This window comes from Pristiophorus japonicus, unplaced genomic scaffold (assembly GCF_044704955.1).
Source record: "Pristiophorus japonicus isolate sPriJap1 unplaced genomic scaffold, sPriJap1.hap1 HAP1_SCAFFOLD_1190, whole genome shotgun sequence".
Lineage (NCBI taxonomy): Eukaryota > Metazoa > Chordata > Chondrichthyes > Pristiophoridae > Pristiophorus > Pristiophorus japonicus.
The window spans coordinates 1-10,528 of record NW_027250854.1 but is presented as its reverse complement, the minus strand read 5'-3'; the positions used below and the strand labels follow the sequence as shown (position 1 = coordinate 10,528).

Genomic DNA, 10,528 nt, shown 5'->3' with positions numbered 1-10,528 from the left:
AGCACCTCGAGTCTCATCGCCGAGAGCATGCAGAAACCAAGCGCAGGCAGCGGAAAGAGTGTGTGGCAAATCAGTCCCACCCTCCCATACCCTCAACGACTATCTGTCCCACCTGTGGCAGGGACTATGGTTCTTGTATTGGACTGTTCAGTCACCTAAGCACTCATGTTTAGAGTGGAAGCAAGTCTTCCTCGATTCCAAGGAACTTCCTATGATGATGATGATCTATCCATCCACTGGGAATGTCTAAAAGTCCTTTGGGACCTTGTAAGGCGCAAACATTTGAAGCGAAGGGTGACTGAGACCATCAGACCCATCAATGCTGACTACCCATTAGATGATGCTCCCTCTCCCAACTGTTGGCAGTGGAGGGAGGTGGGGAAAACCCGTGGCCAATTTCAGGGTAAACCTTGGGAATGAGTTGTCCCTTCTTAAAGAGCTGTAGCACACCCAGACCTGCCTTGTCCATCTGTACCTCAGGGTAACCCATTCACTGCCCGGTATTGAACCTGACTCACTCCCGTGGGGGAACACTACTCAAGGCGTGACATACTCCAAGAAAGCTCAGCTCTCTCAGTTCCATGGGCTCCCTTCCCATGGCCACCAGTCTCACTCTTGGAGTTCCCATGGCCATCAGTCTCACTTCTGGAGTTCCCATGGCCACCAGCCTCACTCCTGGAGTTCCCAAGGACATTCCTGGAGTTCCCATGCCAACAGTCTCACTCCTGGAGTTCCCATGGCCATCAGTTTCACTCCTGGAGTTCCCATGGCCAGCAGCCTCACTCCTGGAGTTCCCAAGGCCATCAGCCTCACTCCTGGAGTTCCCAAGGCCATTAGTCTCCTGAAGTTCCCATGGCCACCAGCCTCACTCCCGGAGTTCCCAAGGCCATTAATCCCCTGGAGTTCCCATGGCTACCAGCCTCACTCCTGGAGTTCCCAAGGCCATCAGCCTCACTCCTGGAGTTCCCAAGGCCATCAGTCTCACTCCCGGAGTTCCCAAGGCCATTAGTCTCCTGGAGTTCCCATGGCCACCAGCCTCACTCCTGGAGTTCCCAAGGCCATTAATCCCCTGGAGTTCCCATGGCCACCAGCCTCACTCCTGGAGTTCCCATGGCCACCAGCCTCACTCCTGGAGTTCCCATGGCCACCAGCCTCACTCCTGGAGTTGGAGGCCCTATTATCTTGGAGGTGGAGGGTGTGAGAGATTCCGCCCAATGAAGGGGAACCTATTGTTGTGCCTGGTTTGGGGGGAGGGATTGGCGCCAATGTGGAGTCCAGCAGACTCTCGCCCGCCCAGCCCCTGGGAGTGAGGATGAGGGGGCGACTCAGCCGCAGCTCCCATGGCAACGCGCACAACGCAACTTCCGGTCACGGCGGCATCTGGTGACGACATATCCGCATAACGCCAGCCGGAAACAGGTTCGCAGCCTGGGAGACCCAGGTATCCGAGACCGGCGGCAGAGAGAGGCCGGGGAACTGGGATAGGCCGTGGGGTGACTCATTTCTCTCGCGTTTCGCCCTCCGAGCCTCCCTCTGCCCCTTGTCCCCCTTGCCCTCTGCACCTTGTCCCCCTTGCCCTCTGCCCCCTGTTCCCATCGCCCCCCCCCCGCCCCTCTATCCCCCTGACCCCTTGCCCTCCAATCCCTGATCTCTTGCCCTCTATACCTTTGCCCTCAGCCCCATTGCCTTCTTCCCTGCGGGCCTTGATAGGGTTTGGGTTTGGAGACTTTGTGTCTGACTGTTTGTCACTTCTCTTGTTCCCAGAGCTGCCCGCACGCCTGTCGCTGACCGAGCCATGGTCTGCCTGAGTAACAGCTGCCAGCATTGAAAACACCGAGTGATGTCGCCCACTAAATCCAAGGAGACTGTGGAGGTGTCCAGTGAGGTGGAGGAGATCGGAATGGACGAGGACAATGTCAGGTTTGTGCTATTTTGAGTAGGGGAGGCAAGCCAGACCCTTTGAGTTGACCAACTCTCTGCAGTATTGGTTTAAGGAAGTAGTAGCAGGACATTTAGAAAATCATAATACAATCAAGCAGAGTCATCATGATTTTATGAAAGGGAAATCGTGTTTGACAAATTTATTGGAGTTCTTTGAGGATGTAATGAGCAGGGTGGATAAAGGGGAACCAGTAGATGTAGTGTATTTGGATTACCAAAAGGCATTTAATAAGATGCCACCGAAAAGGATACTACACAAGATAAGAGCTCATGGTGTTGGGGGTAATATATTAGCATTGATAGAGGATTGGTTAACTAACAGAAAACAGAGAGTCGGGATAAATGGGTCATTTTCAGGTTGGCAAACTAGTGAGGTGTCACAGGGATCAGTGCTGGGGCCTCAACTATTTACAATCTGTATTAATGACTTGGATGAAGGGACCGAGTGTATTATTGCTGACGATACAAAGATAGGTGGGAAAGCAAGTTGCGAAGAGGGCACAAAGAGTCTGCAAAGGGATAATAGCTAGGTTAAGTGAGTGGGCAAAAATTTGGCAGATGGTGTATATAATGTGGGAAAATCTGAGGTTATCCACTTTGGTAGGAAGATTGGAAAAGCAAAATATTATTTAAATGGGGAGAGATTACAGAATGCTGCGGTACAGAGGGATCTGGGGGTCCTTGTTAATGAAACACAAAAAGTGAGTATGCAGGTACAGCAAGTAATCAGGAAGGCAAATGGAATGTTGGCCTTTATTGCAAGGGGGTTAGAGTATAAAAGCAGAGAAGTTCTACAACTGTACAGGGTATTGGTGAGGCCACATCTAGAGTAATGCGTACAGTTTTGGTCTCCGTATTTATGGAGGGATGTACTTGCATTGGACGCAGTTCAGAGAAGGTTCACAAGGTTGATTCCTGGGTTGAAGGGGTTGTCTTACGAGGAAAGGTTGAGCCGGTTCTGCCGGTACTCGTTGGAGTTTAGAAGAATGAGAGGTGATCTTATTGAAGCATACAAGATTCTGAAGGTGTCTGGACAGGGTAGATGCTGAGAGGATGCTTCCCTTTGTGGGGGAATCTAGAACTAGAGGGCATGGTTTCAGAATAAGAGGTCGCCTATTTACGATGGAGAAGAGGAGATATTTCTTCTGAGGGTCGTGAATCTTTGGAATTCTCTACCTCAGAGAACTGTGGAGGCTGGGTCATTGAATATATTTAAGGTGGAGATAGACAGGTTTTTAAACGATAAGGGAGTTGAGGGTTATGTGGAGCAGGCAGGGAAGTAGAGTTGAGGCCAAGATCAGATCAGTTTTGAGGGGCCGTATGGCCTACTCCTGCTCCTATTTCTTATGTAAAGCCTAGTGTGTTGGTTGGGAGATGGACCTTTCTCCGCACTGGGGATGAATTGACCGACCAACCATACGAGAGATCTCCGTGATCGATGCCGTCCTTTCTCCGAACTACTGAGCAACAGATATTCCTACAACCCGCTCACTCTGTTGAACTAAGACAGCCTATTTCCATCTCCATAATATTGCCTGTCTCTGCCCTTGCCTCAGCTCATCTGCTGCTGAAACCCTCATCCATGCCTTTGTTACCTCTAGACTTGACTATTCCCATGCACTCCTGGCTGGCCTCCCACTTTCTACCCTTCATAAACTAGAGGTGTTCCAAAACTCAGCTGCCTGTGTCCTAACTCGCACCAAGTCCCGCTCACCCATCACCCCTGTGCTCGCTGACCTACATTGGCTCCCAGTTTAGCAACGCCTCAATTTCAAAATTCTCATCTTTATTTTCAAATCACTCCCTATCTCTGTAATCTCCTCCAGCCCCACAACCCCCCCCGAGATGTCTGCGCTCTTCTAATTCTGCCCTCCTGAGCATCCCTGATTATAATCGCTCAACCATTGGTGGCCGTGCCTTCTGTTGCCTGGGCCCCAAGCTCTGGAACTCCCTGCCTAAACTCCTCTACCTCTCCTCCTTTTAAGACGGTCCTTAAACCCGACCTGTCACCTGCCCTAGTTTCTCCTTATGCGGCTCGGTGTGAAATCTTTATCGCACCTTGGGACGTTTCGCTACGTTAAAGGCGCTATATAAATACAAGTTTTTTGTTGTTGATCACTAAAAGCTTTAATTATACAGGTGTCAGGGTACCACACCAATGAGTGTGCTATCTCGCCATCTCCTTGGGGCCCCTGCCTCGATTGCTGCATGTGCACAACACCAAGCAACAGCTCAAAGGGACAGGAGGAGACCATTCAGCCCCTCGAGCCTGTTCCGCCATTCAATGAGATCATGGCTGATCCACGGTCCATTACATTGGTTTTCTCAGTCAGAGAGGCCACAAAGAGTGGCTAGTGTGGGAAATGAGAATGTCACGGTGCTGCTTTCCCAGGACTAGGGTCAAGGTTCATTGTTGGGAGTGCGCAGAGAGACCTTTACTGCACTGTCGCTGCACCTGACCTGGGAATGTTTGTTCACCCCTGTACAAACAATGGCAATGTATTCCTCCATTTTTGAGTAGAATAAAAACAAACCCCCTGTCTGTCTCTACCCCAAATCCGGCCCACCCGACCTTGTCTGCTCATCGCTCGCTTTCATTGTTCTTCTTTCCCAGCCCCACGGACCTTTCGGAGATCCTGAAGGAGGGAACAAAGGAGTCACATGACAGAGCAGAGAACACTCAGTTTGTGAAGGAGTTCCTGAAGGGCAGAATTCGGCGAGAACTGTTCGAGGTGGGGCTGATTATAGTCTTTGCTGTGTGCGCGCTCCATCAGTCAGGTCGCGAGGGGGCCCCTGAAGACTGGATGTGTGAGGTTTTGTGTAGCAGGAGATGGGCTGCAACACACGTGGGCACAGAGAGGGTGATTCTGGGGCAGAGTAGGTGTGATGTCACTGTGGCTGCTGGGAAAGGATTGACCCATTGACCTGTGCAGGATTTGGCCTGTCGTGGGCACTTCATTGTCTGCTTATGTGAATGCAGACTGTTCTGGAAGTGCTCAGTCAGCACATCACTGTTTAAATTGATCCGTTTATTGTCCAGGATTTAAAATGCCATTGTGAGAGTTCCCCGGGCCCCCACCACTTGGGGGCGCGGGTGAATTTCGGCCACGGGGTTTATAAGATTTTACTGACCCATCCGAAGAGGCTGTTTGGAAATGCTTATTGAAGTGAGCTCTCCGCTTTTTACACAGTTGGGATATTTGCTTGTTTCTTTGGAGAGTTTCCCTTGATGGCCCAGTGAGTGATAGCATCAGGCAGGGTTAAGACAGCGACAGATTAGGAGGCACTGGGTTTTATCCCTGACCTCAGAGAGCTTGTCTTTTTAGTGTTTAGATTGGGGTTGGGGGCAGCCCAATGATACAGTGCAGCGCACAGTGATCTGGGCCACTTGCCCGGAGAGAAAAGAGTTAATGTTGTGTAGCCGCGATTCCCAGAGTGTGTTTAGAATCTGTCGCAGTCGGCCAGAGCAGCAGCTGGGAGGGGGTGGTGGGGGGGTTCAGGTCAGGGCGCGGGGTGGTTCGGGATGTCAGGGCGTGGGGGGGGGGGGGGAGATGGGTGGGGGAGGCGGAGGCTACATTTGGCCTCAGTGTCCCTGGGCTATGGAAGGAAAGGAAGAATGAAAATCAGCCAGACTTCCTGCTGCTGATTGCTGTCCTTGTGCCCCCCCTCCCCCCCCCACACCCATGGAAAGGTCAGGAGTGAGAACTGGGTGGGGTCAAAGCTTGGCGTCGATGTCCCATTTCCCCTCCCCAATAATTGGGCAACTTGCCGATATTAGTTTCGCCCACGAATGGTCGCTCGGGTAGCGGTACCAGAGGATGTCAGGCGCCTGTTACACAGTGTCCGCGGGAAGGGAGGGGAGGGGAGGGGAGGGTAGCAGATCAGCCAGAGTAACTAGGATTTGGTGCCCCCTCGAGCCGGTCCTTCAATGTTGCCCCCTTGTGTTCCAGCTGGGCACGGTGGCACTGTACTTCACCTACTCTGCCCTGGAGCAGGAGATGGAGAAGAATGCGGAACACCCCGGCTTCGCCCCCCTTTACTTCCCGCTCGAGCTGCACCGCACCGAGGCTCTGGCCCGGGACCTGGAGTACTTCTACGGGGCGGGCTGGCGGGACCGGATCGAGTGCTCGGAGGCCACGGCCCGGTACGTGGAGCGGATCCGCCACGTGGGGGAGCACGAGCCCGAGCTGCTGGCGGCCCACGCCTACACCCGCTACATGGGCGACCTGTCGGGGGGCCAGGTGCTGAAGAAGGTGGCCCAGCGAGCCCTGCGCCTGCCCACCTCTGGTGAAGGTGTGCAGTTCTACACCTTCGACAACATTTCCAACCCCGCCCACTTCAAGCAGCTGTACCGCTCGCGGCTCAACACCCTGGAGGCCAGCGGGCCGGACGCGGAGAGGATCGTGGAGGAGGCCAACCGGGCCTTCCACTTCAACATGGAGGTGAGCATTACCGGGGGGGCGTTACCGGGGGGACACGCACACATACGGCCCCCACTCGCAGCCTTCCAATGCCTGTGTCCCGCCTTGCCCTGTCGGACGTGCCGTGAGCTAGCCTGGGAGCAGCGAGACCCAGCATGGTCATCTCCGTGTGCCGTTCTGTTGCCAAGTAAATGGTGTCAGCCATTTTTGTTGAATGAATAGAATGTGGCTCCTTCCTCCTGTCCTGTGTAGCGAGTTTGCGGCAACTCCCCACGGACACCTGAACACTGTATTTGTAATGGTGAGCAGGGGCTGGTTGGGACCTGCGACCCTTGGCACGGTGCCCGAGCTGGTGACGGCTGAGAGAATGGGCAGGCTCGGTGCTGTGTGAGTGAACCCGTGATGCATCAGTGCAGTCAACCAACTTCTGCCAATTGCTGGTGTAATAGAGCTCCACCTAGTAGACTACTGTGGTACTGCAACTAATGTCTATAATGAAAGGATCATGTGACAAGGTCATATGACAAGTTCCTGTAGAACCATCTTTGTGTGTGTGTGTGTTTGCGATGTCGCAAAGAATATATCGCAGCTAGCTATGTTTCTAAAGGCCACAACTGTCCGACTGCACACTTTGCATCGTATGATTCTGACAGCTTATAACTGCCCCCCCTCTAATCACAAATTCCTGCAGGTTTTTGAGGAATTGGATAAGATTGGACAAACCCTGGAGAAGGTGGTGCAGGAGGATGGGGTCCCGCTCCATGATGGAAGAGGAGATGCCCAGAAGTGCCCGTTCTATGCTGCAAAAGGTCGGTGAGCTCGGCATGTGGGTACCATCCCGTGGGAAATGTGACTGGAGGAAGGGAGTCCCACGGGGGGGGGCTACGATTGGTGGGAGTCCCGTCCCCCCCCCCCCCCCCCCGTGGGGCTACGATTGGTGGAAGTCCCCTCCCCGGGAGCTACGATTGGTGGGAGTGTCCCCCCCGCCCCCCCAGGGGGCTGTGATTGGTGGGAGTCCGTGTCGCCCCCCCCCCCCCCCCCCAGGGGCCAGCGATTGGTGGGAGTCCCGGGGGGGGGGGGGGGAAGGGCTGCGATTGGTGAGAATCCCCCCCCGGTGGGGGGGGGGCTGCAGTTGGTGGGAGTGCCCCCGGGGGGCTGCGATTGGTGGGAATCCCGGGGGCTGCGCCCAGCCTGCTGGAGTTACTGTTCATTTATTGGGCAGCTGGAGTATGGCCTCCAATGGGAGGGGTTCCCTCGGTGCTGAGTTGGTCCTGCTTGTACTGAGGGGCTGACTCGCCAACATCTGAACAAGCACTGGTCCAGGTACTCGGGCTCGGGGCAGACTGCTGACAGACTCCCAGTGGCCAGCACGGCCTGCTGACACTGGTGCAGACCTGCATCTGGAAAATGGTGACATGATAGGTCCAAGTCAGCATGGATTTGTGAAAGGGAAATCATGCTTGACAAATCTTCTGGAATTTTTTGAGGATGTTTCCAGTAAAGTGGACAAAGGAGAACCAGTTGATGTGGTATATTTGGACTTTCAGAAGGCTTTCGACAAGGTCCCACACAAGAGATTAATGTGCAAAGTTAAAGCACATGGGATTGGGGGTAGTGTGCTGACGTGGATTGAGAACTGGTTGTCAGACAGGAAGCAAAGAGTAGGAGTAAACGGGTACTTTTCAGAATGGCAGGCAGTGACTAGTGGAGTGCCGCAAGGTTCTGTGCTGGGGCCCCAGCTGTTTACATTGTACATTAATGATTTAGACGAGGGGATTAAATGCAGTATCTCCAAATTTGCGGATGATACTAAGTTGGGTGGCAGTGTGAGCTGCGAGGAGGATGCTATTAGGCTGCAGAGTGACTTGGATAGGTTAGGTGAGTGGGCAAATGCATGGCAGATGAAGTATAATGTGGATAAATGTGAGGTTATCCACTTTGGTGGTAAAAACAGAGAGACAGACTATTATCTGAATGGTGACAGATTAGGAAAAGGGAAGGTGCAACGAGACCTGGGTGTCATGGTACATCAGTCATTGAAGGTTGGCATGCAGGTACAGCAGGCGGTTAAGAAAGCAAATGGCATGTTGGCCTTCATAGCGAGGGGATTTGAATACAGGGGCAGGGAGGTGTTGCTACAGTTGTACAGGGCCTTGGTGAGGCCACACCTGGAGTATTGTGTACAGTTTTGGTCTCCTAACTTGAGGAAGGACATTCTTGCTATTGAGGGAGTGCAGCGAAGGTTCACCAGACTGATTCCCGGGATGGCGGGACTGACCTATCAAGAAAGATTGGATCAATTGGGCTTGTATTCACTGGAGTTCAGAAGAATGAGAGGGGACCTCATAGAAACGTTTAAAATTCTGACGGGTTTAGACAGGTTAGATGCAGAAAGAATGTTCCCAATGTTGGGGAAGTCCAGAACCAGGGGTCACAGTCTAAGGATAAGGGGTAAGCCATTTAGGACCGAGATGAGGAGGAACTTCTTCACCCAGAGAGTGGTGAACCTGTGGAATTCTCTACCACAGAAAGTAGTTGAGGCCAATTCACTAAATATATTCAAAAGGGAGTTAGATGAAGTCCTTACTACTCGGGGGATCAAGGGTTATGGCGAGAAAGCAGGAAGGGGGTACTGAAGTTTCATGTTCAGCCATGAACTCATTGAATGGCGGTGCAGGCTAGAAGGGCTGAATGGCCTGCTCCTGCACCTATTTTCTATGTTTCTATGTTTCTATGTTTCTATGTTTCTATGTGTGTAGGCCTGTGGTTCTATGGTACGATGTGCCGGTGTATTTCATTGACTCTCCGGGGCTGTATTAGGCAGTTCGATGCAATTAACCGCGGCACCCGGCTCTCTGCCTCTTGATTAACCCCTTGGGCGTTTCTCTCTCTCTTTACAGGCGATGGTGAAATGGGATGCCCACTTCACTCGGTGATGGCCATGGTGCAGAGCGGTCCTTTCCAGCTGGTGCTGGCTGCTCTTCTGGCCCTTGCTGCTGGCTGGTATCTGCTGTGAGGTTTACAGCCACAGACATAGACTGTCTAACAGAAGTGATGCAAACCTCTCCCATTCCCTACATCCCCTCGCCCTCACTACTCCACCCCTCCTCCCCCTCCCCCTCACTACACCCTCTCGCCCTCACTACTCCCCCTCACTACTCCACCCTCCCTCTCGACACTCCCCTCTTTATTCCCCATTGCTATTGCCCCCTCTACCGCACCTCCCCCCCCCCAACTCTTCCTCTCTTCCCCCCCCCAACTCTTCCTCCCTTCCCCCCCAACTCTTCCTCTCTTCCCCCCCCCAACTCATCCTCTCTTCCCCCCCCCCAACTCTTCCTCTCCCTCCCAACTCTTCCTCTCCCCCCCCCAACTCTTCCTCTCTTCCCCCCCCCCCAACTCTTCCTCTCTTCCCCCCCCCCCAACTCTTCCTCTCTTCCCCCCCCCAACTCTTCCTCTCTTCCCCCCCCCCCCCCAACTCTTCCTCTCTCCCCCCCCCAACCTTCCTCTCTTCCCCCCCCCCCAACTCTTCCTCTCTTCCCCCCCCAACTCTTCCTCTCTTCCCCCCCCAACTCTTCCTCTCTTCCCCCCCCCCCAACTCTTCCTCTCTTCCCCCCCCCAACTCTTCCTCTCTTCCCCCCCCAACTCTTCCTCTCTTCCCCCCCCCAACTCTTCCTCTCTTCCCCCCCCCCAACTCTTCTCTCTTCCCCCCCCAACTCTTCCTCTCTTCCCCCCCCCCAACTCTTCCTCTCTTCCCCCCCCAACTCTTCCTCTCTCCCCCCCCAACTCTTCCTCTCTTCCCCCCCCAACTCTTCCTCTTTCCCCCCCCAACTCTTCCTCTTCCCCCCCCAACTCTTCCTCTTCCCCCCACTCTTCCTCCCCCCCAACTCTTCCTCTCCCCCCCCAACTCTTCCTCTCCCCCCCCAACTCTTCCTCTCCCCCCCAACTCTTCCTCTCCCCCCCCACTCTTCCTCTCCCCCCCCAACTCTTCCTCTCCCCCCCCAACTCTTCCTCTCCCCCCCAACTCTTCCTCTCCCCCCCCAACTCTTCCTCTCCCCCCCAACTCTTCTCCCCCCCCCAACTCTTCCTCCCCCCCCCCCAACTCTTCCTCCCCCCCCCCCAACTCTTCCTCCCCCCCCCCCCCAACTCTTCCTCCCCCCCCCCCCAAC

At 54.1% G+C, this 10,528-nt stretch overlaps 1 protein-coding gene across 2 annotated transcripts; it reads left to right on the top strand.

The window, feature by feature from the left end:
* Window positions 1–1,381: 1,381 nt before the first annotated feature.
* Window positions 1,382–9,667, top strand: LOC139242069 (heme oxygenase 2-like). 2 transcript variants are annotated; one of them, XM_070870214.1, is made up of 6 exons: window positions 1,382–1,441; window positions 1,765–1,920; window positions 4,556–4,673; window positions 5,892–6,383; window positions 7,054–7,171; window positions 9,263–9,667. In XM_070870214.1, exons 2-6 carry the CDS (start codon window positions 1,841–1,843, stop codon window positions 9,376–9,378), a joined length of 924 nt encoding a protein of 307 aa, XP_070726315.1. In that variant the 5' UTR covers window positions 1,382–1,441; window positions 1,765–1,840; the 3' UTR covers window positions 9,379–9,667. The 2 variants fall into 2 exon arrangements, with proteins under 2 accessions (XP_070726315.1, XP_070726316.1); XM_070870215.1 differs by having other exon boundaries at window positions 1,412–1,493.
* The last annotated feature ends 861 nt before the right edge of the window (window positions 9,668–10,528 follow it).

Coding starts and splice junctions, on each gene's coding strand:
- LOC139242069 (XM_070870214.1), top strand. CDS start 1,841: ATGTCGCCCACTAAATCCAAGGAGACTGTGGAGGTGTCCAGTGAGGTG. Junction 6,384..7,053: donor CCTTCCACTTCAACATGGAG/GTGAGCATTACC, acceptor AAATTCCTGCAG/GTTTTTGAGGAATTGGATAA. Junction 7,172..9,262: donor CCCGTTCTATGCTGCAAAAG/GTCGGTGAGCTC, acceptor CTCTCTTTACAG/GCGATGGTGAAATGGGATGC.